The 17,846-nt window shown below is 35.7% G+C and overlaps 1 protein-coding gene across 6 annotated transcripts in view; it reads right to left on the bottom strand.

Moving 5' to 3' along the window:
- The window catches only part of CYP7B1 (cytochrome P450 family 7 subfamily B member 1), a 169,581-nt gene that overhangs the window by 21,925 nt on the left and 129,810 nt on the right, over positions 1-17,846 (bottom strand). For 5 of the 6 annotated variants that reach the window (XM_025180016.2, XM_006113647.2, XM_025180017.2 and 2 more), the window contains one exon: positions 6,473-6,609. The exons of the other annotated variant lie outside the window; for it this stretch is intronic. In XM_025180016.2, coding sequence (XP_025035801.1) covers positions 6,473-6,609 — 137 coding nt within the window. The remainder of the gene's footprint in view (positions 1-6,472; positions 6,610-17,846) is intronic. 6 annotated transcript variants of the gene reach the window in all.

Here is a 17,846-nt window from a genome sequence, read left to right as displayed (position 1 = left end):
TTAATTGCAAAATTAAACAAATTTTTCCAAACAAATCATTCCATATGAAAGGGCAATACATTAGTAGTATGAGAGGGGATGAAGTGGAAAATATGCTAACATATCAGCAAGCAGAAGAGACTAAATTAGTTAGACCAGGTTAGTTGCAACAACCAAGGCTTCAATTATACAATGAGCTCTGCATACTTTATGGGATATACTTGGTCCTGCCTCAACATAATGGGCTGTACTAGATGGACTCTGGACTTGATGATCTACATTTCTATGATCCTACAGAATCCACTGAAATCAATGGGGGCTATCATGAGCCCCGGGGGCCACCTGCATGAAGACCCATTGCAGGATCAGGGCCTGCATTGTTTCCCATAACCCAAAGAAAACATGTCAACCAAAATACTTTCTTCTTCCATATTTTACTGCCTTAAGATTATCAGAATGATGCAGCTTTATTATAGTAGCAATAAATTATAAACTTGTGGTTTATTTAGGAAAATAGTTTGCTGTGCAATATACCATCATTTCAAAACAATGGAAAAGTATTTTGTGGAGTATGCTATTTTATCTTGACTCTAAACTAATCCCCCCCAAAAGAGAACCCCCAAAAAATCACCTCAGAATGCACTAACAACATATCAACCTTTCTTACATATGTAATCAAAAGAGATAGTGCTGAGCTGATAGCAACATTAGAGAGAGAATTGGCATTAATTTCTACTTCTTTTAAAAATGTTCTTTTTATTTGTTTGTGAGATTTTTTAGGGTTTATTTAAAAGTTAATTTTGTAGCTTCTTTCTTCCTGAAGATCAAGTATTAGTAAAGCATATCCTGTAAATCAAACTACTGGTAGTTTGTCAGGGATGAAAAGAAAACACACCTCCCAAAGTAAAATTAAATCTGAAATTAATATAGCTGGGCCCACGTTAAGTTCAAATTCACAGTAAGGATTTGTGAGTCTTGTACATGTTCTGTGAAATATCAACACTATCAAAGAAGAAAAGGAACAAATTTTACAAGGTTGTGAGGCCTAATTTTTGTCTGCTGAATGAGTGAAACTCCTTTTGACTTTAATGGGAGCTGCGCATGTGTAACAGAGGACAGAATGTGACTCTGTTTACATAAATTAGCCATTATTTAAAAAGTCAGCAATTACCCCTCGGTACCATTTAGTGAAATTCCATAGTTGTTTCATGTTCTCACTGCGGATACATATAGTATGGTGTGGTAATTATAAGTACATATCGGACTTTTACATTTCTGTTGAAATCAAGGGGGGTTACACAAAGCACATATCAAGGCAGAATTGAGTCTAAGGTCTTGTCAAAGAAACACTTCCGAGTGTCTTTAAGTTTCTCTTTGTTTTACTATAATGTAATTTACTAATTAAACAATGTGGCATTAGGATCTTAGAGTTACTTTCTGGCTTTTACTAAAAATAACTATGACAGGCTGGTAGCAGAATCAGGAGCAGAACTAAGGCTTCTTGACTTGACTCCAACTAGTAGAAAAAAAGATCTCCTTTACTAGACTGCCAGCCATGAATGCACTTTCATTCTCAAAGTGCTTCTTTTAACCTTTTAACTAGCCCAAGATCTTTGTTGGAGATCTGAGTGTTGTCAACCTTCAAGTACTCTCCCCACTCCAGCTGTTATACCTTTTCTTTCTGAAGGCCCTTACACTGAGGCCACTATCTTTCAGACCAAGGGCTGGAAATAAAAACCTTTGGAATGATTTTTAATAAGTAGACTGGAGCACTATTAACCCTAAATATGTTAGCTAGCTTTCCAACTTTGAGTTTACAGGGTAAACAATTTAAGTTAAGATTTTTAATTAATATTAATTTAAACCATCTGTGCACCATCTGCTTATATCACATGCAAAATACAAGTTTCTTTGTGATCTTTATTCAGACATTTAGCAAAACGCACATCAATTCTGATATTTTTTTTTAAATAAGTAACATGATTTTAAGCAAATGATTCCTCAAACAAACAACATCATTTTAATACATAAACTTAAAACAACATTCACTCAATGTTAGTGTAATTACAAACTTTTGTAAAGAAAAAACTTTACTCAGAATTTTCTATGATTAAGGGTGTTCTACAGATTAACATTTCTATAAGATACATCATTTTCCAGTTGATAAAAAAAAAGCTAAAATAAATTATATTTTTACAAAGTCAAATTCATCCACATCACTGCCAAAAGGTCAACAAATTCTATAAATACATGACTAAAAAACTCTGTTATAATATTTACAAAATTCTAATGAGTGATATTTAACCCATATATAAAAAAGGTAAAATTTGCTTGTTTTCAAAAATTTGTGCAAATTGTTGAGGTATTTCCAGTAGAACCTACACCCAAAATCTAAGATAGTATTTCTTTTTCTAAATAAAGACCAAAACCTACAGATCACCGGTTCTGGCTAAAATACTGTTGAAGTGTGACTAGCAACTGGAACCTTTAATGATTTCAGTCTTACCTGCACACAGAAGTACATGGCTATATCTGTTTAACAGCATGTTCTGCAAACTGTAACATATTTGTATGCAGTGTCAAAGCTTTGTTGGTCCCACACAAAGTAGGTGAAGTAATAACTTAAACTGGATTAACGTCCGTAAAAAGACATAACCTGATCCACCTTTTGTTTGCAACGTATTGTCAATTACCTAGTATAATAATGTACTAACATCCTGTCTGTCTACACACAAGCCCTCAGCAGCATTTGGTGAAACCAATCACCAAAGCTTGCTGATTTCTACTAGTTAATGTAAACAATATTAGAATTGGAAAAAAACCCTTCTGAATGGGGTAGTTAAGTTTTTTTCTCTCTTTTTTACATTTTAAATAATTTAATTTTCCACATTTGGCTCCGTTCTCATTTCTACAGGGCAATGTCTACGTATTAGTAGTAATAGGCACTAAATATAGGCCTTCCTATATAATTATTCAAATAATTATTCAGCACTTTAATAGACATGCCCCCCAAATACCCTTCAACTTCAGTTACCCTCAAGAGCTACCTCTTAGAAGTGAACCGGACAAAGAAACCAAAATGTTTGTGTTCACCACAGCTTCCATCTGAGCTATAGGAGCTACTTCCCAACTTCGCTAAAACGATCACACACTCTTTAAATAGTGGGCTTTAAATATTGGATCAATTTATTCTGAATCTACTGTGACAATTTAAAAGTCCTTGGCAGCTGTTCAATAGTATTTGTGGACTCTAAAAATCCTTTTTCACGACCTTTTGAGAAGACATATCTATACAGTAAAGTAATGCTCAAATTCCTTCTAGCTTAAACTGAGTCAACTCTTCTATTTAACAGCATAAAAACAAGTAAAAATAGCTGAATATTTAACGTGTTCCTGTAAAAGTCCTCAAATTCGTTATCCATCTCTGAACAGGACTTATTTCTCTTTCCAATCCTTCAGCTTTTATTACAGCCACTACAGAGAATGCCTAAGACATCTCTGTTCAGCTTTCACCATCTCCTCAGAACAAAAGACTGATGTAAAAGATATGAAAATTGTCAACTGCTGGTGAATCCTAGAACAGAAATCTGTATTTGTATGATAGCTAAGAAATTATTCTAATAATGCATGCTGGGCCCTTTTAAATGCTAATTATAAATGACAAGCATTCCATATGGTATATAATGGTGCAAGTTATTAAAATAATGTTTGCAATAGTCTTCAGTGCTTAAATAGTTAAGATAAATTACTTTTCATCTATTTTTGGATTGAAAGATTATTAATGGCATTTATGTATATTATTTTTTAAAATGTACTACAAGTACTATTAAAAAGGCTAGACACACTTAGTATAACAAGTATAAGATGTAGATTGTCTTTTTTAAAATTGAGATTGGTTAGTAAAAATATACTCCTACAACATCCAATATGGTTCCTAATCACATATCAGTATAAGTAGACGAAGACGTATCATGAAAAACAATGAAAAGACTTTTCGAGGGACTTAAAGTTCTTACCTAGTTGGCTGTCTTTTTTGTTCTTGAGCCTTATTAAGTAAAAAGGTTGGGTTTCAAAGTACTATCATATAGAAACAACTATTTTTTTTAAAGACTATCACATTTATGTAATCGTCCTCTTATTAGGAAGATTTTGTTGAACTGTTGACAATGATGTACAGTAGTGCTTCGCCAGGATGACGTTTGGGGAAAACGATTCTGCTGCACCACCACACAAAACCAATTAGAGAACTATTTTCTGCGACAGGTCAGGAATTTACATTGTTTCTCATAGAAAGATGTGCTTTTTAATTTCTTTATTAAGATGACATCCATGTCCCTTGCGACTTTTCGGAATGACAATCATTTGCTCATCACATGGGAAAGTACAATCAGTGAAATCGCATTACCGGTACGGGGCAATGCCAGAAACTCCAAGCATCGTACCACATTTTCCAAATGAACTACTTTGAAAACTGATAATTAGAACAATATATATTGATACAATTTTTTGACAAGACCTTTATTCACCCATCAGGGGGGTAAAGTAATGATAGTCCATATACAACAGGGGAAGTTCTGTTTGCACACACAAACATCATCTTTGTCAAATCACTGAGACATCATGAAATCCGGTGTGTCTCAGTATCTAAGATTATGATATGAAGTACTAAGCTTTAAAAAAACAAAGCAAAATGAAACAACCTTCCCATCAATATGAGACTTATCTTTTTAGTGAACTCTCAGCATTCAACATTTCCAATACTGAATTATAGAAAATGAGGTTAAAGTAATATTATGGGTGTGACATAAATTTACAAAACTTGGGATATTCCAAAATAAAGACAAATTTAGTTGCATAACTCACTTCATTGGTCTTACTACTTTAAGCACATAATGCACTGATCAATTAATTCCACTGTACAATATCTAGGGATAAAAAGAAAGATTAAAAGCAGATTTTTTTTCCATCTCACTGATGTATTTGTTAATTTAAGTCTCAGTCACAGATTTACTTTAACAAATCATAAACCTTTTTCTTATATTAAAATATAAAAAAGGGAGAAAGAAATGTCCCATTTACACAAAAGTTCTGAAGTGCATCTGTACCCAATTGTATTGGTATATTCATTAAGGCTGACTTACTTTGAGTTATTATTAATCTGCATTCAGAAGGAGCCATTATTTTATAGACTATGAGCATATATTAACAATAGTACAGTTTGCATTTCACTAAAAGTAATTTTTGTGCATGTGCTGTAGTCACTTTCTAAATTAAAGAATTTATTGTATGTTTCAAAACAACAAAATGAATGAATTATGATAATAAAACTAACTACTAGTAAAGATGCACATCTAAAAATTAATCAATTTTTGGTTACAGGGATAAACATTTTTAAAAATGAGCATCCTGTTTATAATCTGAAAACTTGAAATTGGTTGAAAGTGGTTTGGTTATTTTATTTAAAATTTTAAAATCTATCTATCTATCTATCTATCTATCTATCTATCTATCTATCTATCTATCTATCTATCTATCTATCTATCTATCTATCTATCTATCTATCTATCTAGAGAAACCTTCCCTGCTGCTGGGAGATCATAGAGCAGACTCCATTTAAGTTCACATTTTGGTCTGAAACAATATGAGATTGGTAGATTAACTCCCCCGCCCCCAATTTATTCATTATAGCAATGTTAATTCATTATAAAACTGGTAATTTGAACTAGGATCAAAGAAGTTAGAGAAGAAAAGAAATTATTAAATAATTGAGTCCATCTACCTACATATTTTTAAAGTCACAAAAAAAGCATTAGGGGCCACCCTGATTCCTGTATCCCAAAGTTTCCAAATTAAATCAAGGTGATTTTTGTAAAACAGGGCAGAATTATGCCAAAAATTAAGAAAATATAAAGCATAGAAGTTACTTCATCAGATAATTCTCTTAGAAGCTATTATTATGCCATTGTATCTTAGACAGGAAGTTTCCATGTTCTAATCCTGATTTTATCAATGAGTCAATGTGTCACTCACATCCGAGTGCTCCTGTCAACCCAGATGCAGAACTGTGTAAAAATATATTCTATACAATTTTTATGAGTGTTTTCTAAATTTGATCTAAGGTTTTCCTGTGCAGTGTCAAGATGATAGTAGTTCTCATTTCTATAGAGAACACAATCTACAGTAAATAGCCTATCTACCTATATTGTGTGTGCTGGCATAATGTATGCATATATATAAACACTCACATTGTATATGGATGTGTGTAGAAGTAGATAGATAGACATGAATATGCAAATACACATTATAGTTTTTATTATATATAATATATATTGAAATATTTCATTTCCAAAGACATTTTTGTTGGTCATGTGGCTCTAAAACTTAGAACTACAGTGAGTATAAAGACTTTTAAACAAATAAAATTCTAAATAAAATATAAAAATGTCAATTTAATTGACCAAAAATTCAAGAGAAATAGTAAAATGCTTCTCACCAGCAATGTGTACAGTGAAAACATCTCCAAATTTTCGTTGCTGAGCTATCAAGAAGTTGAAAGCATCTTTCTTAAAAGTCAAGGCCTTCCCAATGAAAGGAATCCAACCATTTATTAATGGGGGTTCCCCAGTCCTCCTGTTAACATTAGAGAAAAGGGGATTAATTTTGCTATGATAGCAACTCATATATACTTGATTACATTTACACTCTCTCTCTTATATTCTTTCAATATAAAATGTACTGTAGAGAAAGTTCTTCATCTATGTTGGCAGGTTAAATCTCATCATACACCTCTGTGCAGAGAAGGCTCACTGTAGCGATTCTGAGAAATAAGACAGAAATTGTGGTGCTTTTACTACCCAGCACAATATCCTCCTATCAACCTCATAATGTTATATATATGTGAACTATGGAAATCTACATTCCATACAAAATCTTTAGATATGTGCAATGAAAGTTTCATGGCAAGAGCTCTCTCACATTGCATGTTCACATTGCATGTGAATATAAACTTTATCAGAAAGCAATTATAAAGGATTTAAGTAATTAGGAGGCCAACAGATCATAGAAAAGGGTAATACAGATACTTTAAACTCTGATCTATACCCCAAAAGGCTAGAATCCAAACTAAGCATTTAAAAAAAAATAAAAAATAAGGACTAAATTATTGATAGTTTAGTATGTGTGTATCTACAGTTCTTCTACCTGTAAATAGACATTCAGGCAAATAACTGCTTTACCATATAATTATGTACAGTAACTTATGAGAAGCACAACTGTGTATCACTTTATATGTCCACAATAGTAAAGTGACATTTTAAGTTATAACTCTTTTCCCTTTTTTAATGCTAACCTACTGTTCTAGTCATAACTGCAAGCTTCCTCTCTTATTACTGATTTTTAGTTTCTTGAATATGATTTGCATATACACAGAAAGACTATTTTAGAAAGGATGAACACAAATATTCACAAACAAGTGATTCTACAATCCATCTGCGAAGGTGACTTATACTACATGCAGAACAACTCATTCAGATTAATCACAAGATATTTACTAGCTTGGATCTAATCAAAGATCAAGGGATCACAAGCTTTACTACTGTCATACATAGCATGGATTTTTGTGTAGCTGGGTTAACCCTATCGTAGTCTCCTATTTTTCCTTAAACTGTTACACAGTTTGGACCTCCCTAGTCTGACACGCTTGGGACCTGACTGGTCTCAAGCCAGGGAATTTGCCAGACTAGGAGAGGTCAAGGCTTCCATCCCAGCCATCAGCCTCAGTCTGAGCACTAGCCCAGGCCAGGGAACTCCACATACATGTCTGGCCAGCCCCTGCTCCCAGCTAGGCTCTCTTGTTCAGCAATATCTGGAGTATTACTGCACCACAGATATTGCCAGACCAGAGAATGCAGGATTTCAGAGGTTCAACCAGTCACAGAAAATCAAAAAGAAAAGGTAAATGTGCCATATTGGTATTCAGCTCTTTTAAAAAAAATAAAACTTCTTGTTTTGATGAATGCACATTAAATAAATAAACCAAATGACTTAATCTCTTCCTACATTTAATATACACTGAACACACTCCAGTTCCTAAAAAATTATTTATACAGTAGCTTCGGATAATATCTTTTTCTTTTATAAGTGCTATCCTACGAACTGGAAAATATTTTTGCAGCCTAAAAATATTCATTGGATACTATGACTGGGGTGGAGGGATAGTTGCAGGGTATTTCTCTTTTATACTTTACTTACCCAAATAAACACATCATGCAAACTCTAGTGGATAATACCAGCATTATTTGTTCAAGTGGCACAAAAATGGTCATGGAGAAAGAGAACTTTTTAATGGTTAATTCTATTTAAAATAAAAACAGGAAGAACTAATCTGAGATTAGACAAAGAGATCACCAAACCTGCAACTATGACATCTTATACCATTCCCTCAATTATCCTCTCAAAGCTTGTAAGGAATCTGGATGGTTTACCAATTTTTTCAGACTATTAAGTTCCAGCAATAGCCTGCTTTCACTTCCTGGGTTGGACCTTACTCCGCATAAGTAACATTGTGACAAATATTTAGATAGGCTTTTTGTCATATTTTAATTTAATGCATCTAATTTCACCCTCCATGCTCTGTCATTCGGTCAAAAGCTGTATTCCTCACAAGGTTTCCGCGGGGTAAAAAGGACGCAGCTCAGAAATCCAGGGGAAAATTAACTTAATGCTCCAAGTCTGTGGGATCACATCAGGGAGACATTTTACTATCACAAAGACGTGAGGGTCATCGTTTGCTTCAGACATGTTTAGCTCAGCAGCAATAAGCTTAACACTGTTAAACACTGTGTCAAGGCTATGCGTATTTCAGAGGAAAATATAACGTTAGTTCAACTTACGACCCATAGTAGACTGATAACTGAAATGAGTCTTCATTTTTACCTTTACTTATCTTAAGAAGATGGAGGTCACTTTAATGACTTATAGATGTCTGCCACCACACAGTAAAGGGAATAGAGAGCACTATATATATTTATTGCTTCCAAAATATAATGCTTCACTGCACAAACTTTAAAGCAGTATAATATACCTGATTTGGGCTTCCTACACCATTCTCATCTGCAATAAAGATTTCAGGTATATATCTGAGAGTGCATATTGACTAGAAATGATAGGCTGGTTTTAAGACTAGTTGGAAGAGCCATAAAACAAGCCTCTAGAAACATTCCTTTCTTCCTTCCTTCTCTTAACTCATACTTCACTTTTTTCAGCCATTATAAAATATTACAAAGGCCAAAGTTAGGTTGATTGAAATGAGCTGTTAATGTACATATATAAGAAATATCAATGGTTTTAAACACTTTCTTCTCGGCATTTAGAGAATAAAAGTACTTTGCTCTGACTTTTTTTTTTTTTAAAAAAACCCAAAACCTTATTTTGAACTGTTTAGATTGCAGTTTATCAGTAAAACCAAGTTGTATTCAAGATTTCAGAGCTACGTACTAGCACTGATGTGATTTCTGCATTATAATGTACATGACAAGTCAGATTTAGCCTAATTGTTATAATAGTTTAATTCTCAGACCTTTACAACATTCCTATTATAGCTTTTTAAGGGATCATCATCTTGTGACCTGTGTTCCTAGGTAACTTTACTTATCTGAGAAGTATCACTGAAATCAACTGGACTAATCAGGCAAGTAAAGTTTATCACATATCAAAGTGAAGTTTTAAAATAAAACATGAGAAACATTTATTGTAATCTATAATTGGACTAGTTATGAGTGGGAGTGAAAACCATGCTATTAATACTATCAACAATTATTTAAAGGAGAGGGAATTTAAAACAGCACTAATACAAAGTTTTTTAGCTATCATATGCTGTTTGTAAACAGTATACAGAGTTTATAAAAATGATTTTTATTTGAAAGTCAATATAGTTCCTCATTACCAGATTACAAAATTGTTATTGTATCTATTCAATGCAAGCAGAAAAGTGTTTGAATTTGTTGACTATCTTTAACAGATTCCTGTCCGCTTTGGTCACCAAAAAAATTCAATAATTGAATGCTCTGTGATTATTAAACTACTAAGGTAACACATTATTTAAAAAAATGTGAAGATCACACTTTTGTTGCAGTCATGATCACCAGCAGAGTCTATAAAACAGAGGCTGATAATGGACTTGAAAAGCAAAAGATGTGCAGTACAGCTAAAATTCAATAAAAATACAAATTAATTAAAAAAATGTAAAGTGCCAAATCTTTAAATTATTATTTTCTTACCATTAATATAATGGAATTATTTGGGAAATCTAATTTGGGACATTGTTCATTATATTCTGTGAAAATGAACAGACTTTTTCACTGAAAAAAAATAGATCCAAAAGTTTGTAGTATTATTATATGTTGCCAGTAGACATCTCCAGTATGAAAAAGTTATTTTTCCTTATAAAATGTATAAGGCTATTCCTTGGCTGTAACTGAGAGAAGAAATTTTGCCATTTCAGGAGTTATTTGTTTTCTAAAAGACAGCAGATGCCTACAATTCATCTCCAATTTATGCAAAAATCCACAGTGTATCTATTGGTATAGCAGATGAACAGGTTAATTTTTCTCTTTGCACATAATAAATCATAAGTGTGGTAACACTCATAGTTGTATTTCATGAACATAAACCTTCTGTTTAATAATATGTGTTTACAACCAGAATCAGACATATAGTAATCTCTTGCCTGGGATAAACATTAATCCAGATCTGTCTAGAAAAATTATACAATTCATTACCATAAGTAATCTCTATTGTGCCCTGTGTTTAACCTTCATCTTTTTTCCTGTCCTATAATCTTGCAAATCTACTGGTTCTGTGTGATTGACATCTGGTGTTAACACAACATCCACTGCACAAACAACAACTGAAAAAAGTTCCACATGAAAGTGTCACTCTGTGGGCTACCAGTGATTTAGCTGAATACTTCTGAACAACTTTCATTGAAGGAAAATAAGTATCTGATAAAGACCTAATAATATTTCTGTCATGGAGAAAGACCTTTTCATTTTGCAAAACATCATTGCCAAAAATGTAAAGTTACTCATTTCAAGTTCAATTTGATTTTTTGGTAGAGATGTCAATTCTCTGTTCTAGTACTTCGATCAAAGTATTAACTGTAACAACAAAGTAAAAGGCAAGCGATGCTGAATTTTTAGAAAAGGCTATGCATCGGTACAGATGTAAAACAAAAGCTATTATGAACATGTCAAAACAGTGTTTGGTTATTCATAGGCTCTATCATAATATTTAAACAACAAGACACGACAGGCAGTGTGTTTCTGGGGGCTTATGAATACTTTGACTGAGACGTGAAAAATGAGGCCACAGGCTTCATTCCCCAGAAAGGTAATTCTCATAAATGTGGTGCCTGTAGTGTCTTATTGCATTAGGAAAAAGAGAACACAGGACATTTAGGACAGTGTGGGGCTAGCACATCTATGTATTTTAACTGACTGCTCTTTTGATTTAGCAGTTACAGAACCCTACCATATTCATATCTGGATTCCATAATGTTAGGTACTCCATAAGTAAATGGATAGAAAAAATATTATTGTCTTGAAATTATTTGTTCATATGTCTCAAAAGTGCCTACATTACCAGCAATTAGTTTTCTGGCTCCCAACGATGGTTTTATTTCACATATTAGCTAGGAAATTACAGAAAAAAGTGTCTTACTGGAACAGATATCTGGTACGTCTATTTTTTTAACATTCTAACTAGGGATGATAGTTGAGTTTTTAGAAATACACAAAAGCACCATCACCACCAGCAATAACCCAGCCCCAAACCTATAAATCATGTATCCAACGGAACTATGACAAACATTTGACTCTCGTAGGCACTCAGGTTACTTGCTACCTGAGATGACTGGTATAAATACAAGATGCATATAGATAAGACTTCGCTCCAATACAAGAGTTTTAATTCTTTTAAAAATGCTGATATAGTATGCAAAATTGCAAATGTTCTTAAGGCTTATACAATTAAGTGTTCTTAAGGCTTCCTTTAAAATAGCCCACTAAATTATTTATCTTGATGATTTCATGTAGCCAGGAATTTCCCATGCTAAACCCATACTGAATTAAAAATTATTAATTGAGAAACTGAATAGATGAGAGCTTTAGTATGGCAATATCACAGTTTCAAGGTAACTGACCCATATTTTCCCCTCTGTGGTTCATGAGGGCACCAACTTAAAGGTTTCTGGCTCCCACCCAACACCTCTCCTGGGAGGAGATCAGCATCTCACTTCTTTCTGACTGTAAAGTTTATGATTTACCCTGTGATATCCCCAGCAAGCCAGTCTGCCTAAAGTGCCAGCGTCTGTGCTTTGCTTTCTGTCAGAGGGCTATGACCAATGTACTGCCAACAATTACAAATTACCACACAGCTCTTTCTAAGCAAGCACCTTTATTTAGAAGGGAAAAGCATTACTGTGAAAGCATATAACACAAGAAAAGAACCTGCTCACATACTTAAACAAAAACAAAAGCCACCACCACTACCAACAAAAAAACAGACTTTATCAGAGGTCAGCCCTAACTCCAGCCAAGGGTTCTGCTAAGTGTCAGTCCTTCAAATCCCTCAGTTGGATATTCCCAGGTGTTACGAGAGTTCACATCTGTCTTTACATCAGGAACCAGTACAAAGGCCTGAGTCAGTTTAAACTCAGGCTATTTATCCAAAAATAATTTCTTTTGTCTTTTGCTCTCTGAAGAGTTCAATTTGAAAAAGAACATGCAATCCTCCTCTAGAGGTGTAATAACATGATGTGCTTTAATTATTCCCTTACCACTTACTGAAGGAGCTGTGGTAATTTTCCTCAGTGAAGCACATAAAATCTCTGGCCCACAATGTTCCATTAACATTTCAGACACTTAATACAATATGGTCTCTGAAGATATTGCAGGAAGTTGTCCTATTGGTCACAGCAAGCTTTTACTTTGAATCACCAGAGCTGCTCAGCCGCCATGGAGAGGAGTCTGGAGATCCCACTCACCACAGCAATGGGGGGACCCCGGAGTCCCAGCAGCAATGGGTGCTGAATCTGCCTCCCTCCCCATTATGTTAGGGATATTTTTAGTGAAAGTCAGGGACAGGCCATGGGCTTCCATGAATTGTTGAGTATTGCCCATAACTTGTCCGTGATTTTTACTAAAAATATCTCTGAAAAATCTTAGCCTTAGGTCTAAAATAAGTACAGTACCCTTTTCTACCCAAGAGTCAATAAGCAGACACATGAATGAGAAGTGAACAGACTCTTCTGGTACTCTAAACGGAGGATGGTTTATGTAAGCTTAAAGAAAAATGTATGACAGTAGATTCCAGAGTGGACAGGAAAAATGTTTCTTTCTTCAGTGGAAAACGTTGACAAAATGAAATTTGTTTAATTAAAATTTGGTTTGGAAAATTTTGGACACTTCCTAAAAACTGTAAATTTTCAGCTGAAGCATATATATTTTTTACACCAAGACAAAATTTTCCAGTGATTCTTTCTGGAAAATGATTTGCCTCAATTTTCTGTTGAGAAACAGTTTTAATGGACATTTCTCTAACAGCCCTACTTCATAATATTTACCTAATAACACTTAGAAATTATAGTCATTGGTACTATGACTGATTCTAATTCACTCATTGCTAGATAAGAAAGATTTTGACAGTGTATGTACAGGGCCAGATCCTCTGAGGGAGTAAATTGGTATTGCTCTGTTGACTGAAACCGAGTTACATAAGTTGAGAATCTTTCCCACAGTGCTCTGCAAGTCATAGCAGTATTAATTGGAGGAGTTCATCATAATAGGTTCCTTACTTCTTTCCTTCGCAGATTTATTTTCTTTCCTAATACATTTCAACTTTAATCTCGTGACCCTGGGAAACAGGATATGCTGGTTTGAAGATTTTGCCAGACAAGGGAAGGTGCTGTGGGATTTGAGTGCGAAGGGGATGGCTTTGCATCCCACACTGCTTCTGGGCTAAGGATGTTAAGAGGTGGGTAATTGACTAATCAATTGTCAATACAATTTCTATCGACTACACGATTAGTTGATAAGGGAAGACGCTCAGTCCTGGCTAGCGCCAGGTCTGGGAGCTACCCCTACTCGGGCCAGCTCTTACTACATTTAAAATATAGAGCCTGCAGCAGGGGTAGCTCCCAGACCTGGCACGAGTTGGGACTGAGCTGGGCTGGCCACGAAAACAGGCTGCTCTAGCAGCAGCCTAAGTCCGCGGAATGCGGATTAGCTCGGTTAACCCCCTTCCCCCATCGCTGCTGCCTCTGATAAGAGGCAACAGTGCAGGGGTGGGGAGGTGGCACCATGGATATGGTGCTGGGGGGAGCTGGCTTAAAAGTCAGCTGCCCCCACCTTCGGCTCCTGTTCCCCCTCTTGCTGCCTCTGTATCGGAGGCAGAAAGGGTGGGTGGGGAAATGCAAATAGTTGGGTAGATAACGCAACTACCCGATAAACCTAGGCTTATCAGGCAGTCTACTATTCGCTTATATCTCTATCCCAGAAACTGCCCCCTGATGCTACAGTGGAAGTGTGCTGCTGCACTGCCATTTCCCAGGCTGGGAGGAGGGGGAATGGCAACATGCAAAGCTAATTCTTCCTCTGAACCATAGCTGTTCACAGTTTAGAGACACCTGGATTATGGAGATTCAAGTGTACCCAAACACATAATTCCAAATTACCAAGGAAACTTCAGGATCTGGCAATCCTTCCATAAGATCCCAAGCACCATCTCTCTCTCTTTTAGGAGCTCCTCAAGTACTATACAACCAGATAGGTAGAGAAAGAGATAATATTAGCCATATAATCCCCCACTTCACCCCTTTCTCTTTCAAAATTTCCATTAGTGAGCAGTGGTAGCTGTCCATGAGTTGACTTTTTCAAATTCTATATTTGATATGTCCAGATGGGACATTATCCACCTGTTGGGTTGGACCTGACCCTCCATGCAAACTGTACCCTGGGAAATCATTTTGGCAGCTTTAAAAAAACACATACTCCACCACAGCACTGCCAAAACCCCCTTGGCCTAGCCTCATTGGCAGCAGAAGATTCCCTTAAGGAATCTGGAGAATTTATAAAAAGTTTCACAACAACTGGTGAGGGTAGATTAGTCTGCAGCAAAATTAAATAACGTGATATTAGGTATGACATAACAATTTACCTTTAGTGCTGCTGATGGGGACAACCCCATAAGATATCACACACCTTCTATGTTCTGGTTACCAGAGAGAAGAAATTACTCACCTTCTGCAAAAACAATAGTTTCTCAAGATGTGTGCCTCTATAGGTGCGCTATTGTAAGCGTGCTTGTGTCCCTATGTTGCTGATTGAAGAACTTTGGAAGCAGTGTTTGCTAGGCCCACACTTGGAATGTCTCTCCTCAGGCCCCACCATGAGGCTAATTAGCAAACACAGGCTTACCCCCCTCAGTTCCTTCCCTACCACAAAGTCATTAACAAGAATTCTGAAGTAGAGGGAAGGAAGGTGGGGTTGTGAAGCACCTGTAGGTGGCCACATCTCGAAGAACCTTCATTACTGCACAAGGTGAAAAATTTCTTTGAGTAGTCCCATAAAAATAGATTTGATGATTGAAAAACGTATTCCTTTAGCTGATCTTTTCCAGATACTTAAGAGTAGGCTCTATTGCAGGGGTCAGCAATCTATTTCCTAATTCAAATTTTCTGACTCTGATCCATTTCTCAAAATGACATTTTGTCAACCTCCCTCAGTTTAAGTGGGCAAAGTAGCCTCTATTTCCTGTCCCTAACATACTGCTTAATGCTGCTGGGCAGTGGACTGGCTAAATACTGACATGTTAATAAAAAAAGTCAACATTTTTCAATCAACTCTTCTGGGCACCTTTAAAGTGGCTTCCATGTTCCATTTAAGTGGCTGAATGCCAGAGGTGGGTGAAGTGATGTTTACACGAAGAATCTGAAATCCACTAAAAAGAGTTAACTTTTCATTATAAATCAAATAGTAAAAAATCATAAAAATGTTACCATCCCTCTTTTTCTACCCAGGTCCCCACAGTCTAAATTCTTGGGACCTTACCATCTACCCCTCCTTCATAGGAGGGCTAATGTAGGCTAAAAGAAAGAGAGGTTGGCTCCCTGCCACACCAATCACAGGAGTCCCCAGGCCCAGCCCCCGCCCCCACTCCCACTCATTTTATTCCTTTAACCAACATGTCCTTTTTAAGTCCTTTACCAAGCTATTTATACAGTCACTGTATCTCTTCTCTATGGAGTACATGCATTGGACATCCACCCCACACTTACATAATGAGTTGCAACATATAGCTTAATTCCCTTCATGCCACGTGTCAAAAAAGCCCTCACCAAACCGGATATGGGGAAGGTGAAAAAAACCCAAATCCACTGAGGCTAATTTGCTGATAAAGGAAAAATTCCTTTCCAGCTCCCTTAAAAAGGTGCAGCTAATGCAATAACTACAGCCGGTCTTGACCAAACCTGGTATTTCACCATCTGATGCAGAGGGAGGGTGGGTGCTGCCACAGCTTACTCCACGTGAAAGGGGGCTTCACCTTTTACCCATCCAGTTCCAAGGGATGAAGCTGTGTCACTCCTTATCCCCTTCTGCAGCAGTTTGACCTCTTTCTCTCCCCTCCCCAGCCAAAAAAGCATGGTTCTTTCATTCAACTATTCAGTCAACTCCCATCCAACGCTCTTAATGGTCATTGCTCTTAATTTACAAAAACATATTTTTATGCACACAAACCTTAATGTTTACACAATTACTGGTATTACATTTGTACAAAGGTGTGGATGCATCTAAATTCTCATCTTGCTGGAACAATCTATATGTTGAGGAGTTTCTTTGAGGGGAAAGGATTAGGGATGTAAGGGTATGTCTACACTACCACCCTAGTTCGAACTAGGGTGGTAATGTAGGCAACCAGAGTTGCAAATGAAGCCCGGGATTTGAATTTCCCAGTCTTCATTTGCACAAAGCTGGGCGCCACCATTTTTAAATGTCCGCTAGTGCGGTCTCCGTGCCCGCGGCTACATGCGGCACGGACTAGGTAGTTCAGATTAGGCTTCCTAGTCCGAACTACTGTTACTCCTCATTTCACTCTGATGACGTGTTAATTAACCTTCCAGTTAATTAAAAATACTTCATATATAAGCTTCTCTTCATGTAAAATGTTGGTGTTCTCCAGTACTAACAACTGTTCTGTTCATATGTTATACTGTGTACCTTTAGTTTTATAATTTTTCAATTAAAAAGTATGTTACAATATGGTAATAAGAATTTAAAGATATTAGTATCTATTCCTAACATTTCCATTGCAAGCATTTGCATAGTACTGATCCAATGTAGCCTTCTGTTAATGATACATCTGTCATTTTATTGACATCTCTATGCAGCTTTATTCTCTTTTCTAATTAAGAGACAAAGCTAGTTAAGTCAATCTATAAACTGACATCCAAGTGCTTTTGTTCTAATGTAAAAGGCAAGAAGCACGACTATTGTTATGCTGAAACAAAAATATGGGAATTTTAACTGAAAAACCTGAGATAAAATATATCATGGATAAATTAAAACAGGTTCAACCTTATTCATAAAAAAGGCACATGTGCATATACAATGAGATAAAGGAAGATATTACATTAAATATTAATTCCTAGCATTGAAAACAAGCAATGCAAGAATCATCTCTACTATATCTAACTGAAATACATGTTTATGATGTGACTCTCCTCAAACTAAAGCAAATAGTTAGCCTCTAGGGATGTTAAATTTTGATTAATCAACTAATTGAGCAGTCGATGGAAATTAGTTGATAAGGGG

This window comes from Pelodiscus sinensis, chromosome 2 (genome assembly GCF_049634645.1).
Source record: "Pelodiscus sinensis isolate JC-2024 chromosome 2, ASM4963464v1, whole genome shotgun sequence".
NCBI lineage: Eukaryota > Metazoa > Chordata > Testudines > Trionychidae > Pelodiscus > Pelodiscus sinensis.
Note: the sequence above shows the minus strand (reverse complement) of the source record. Positions and strands in the feature narration are given on the sequence as shown.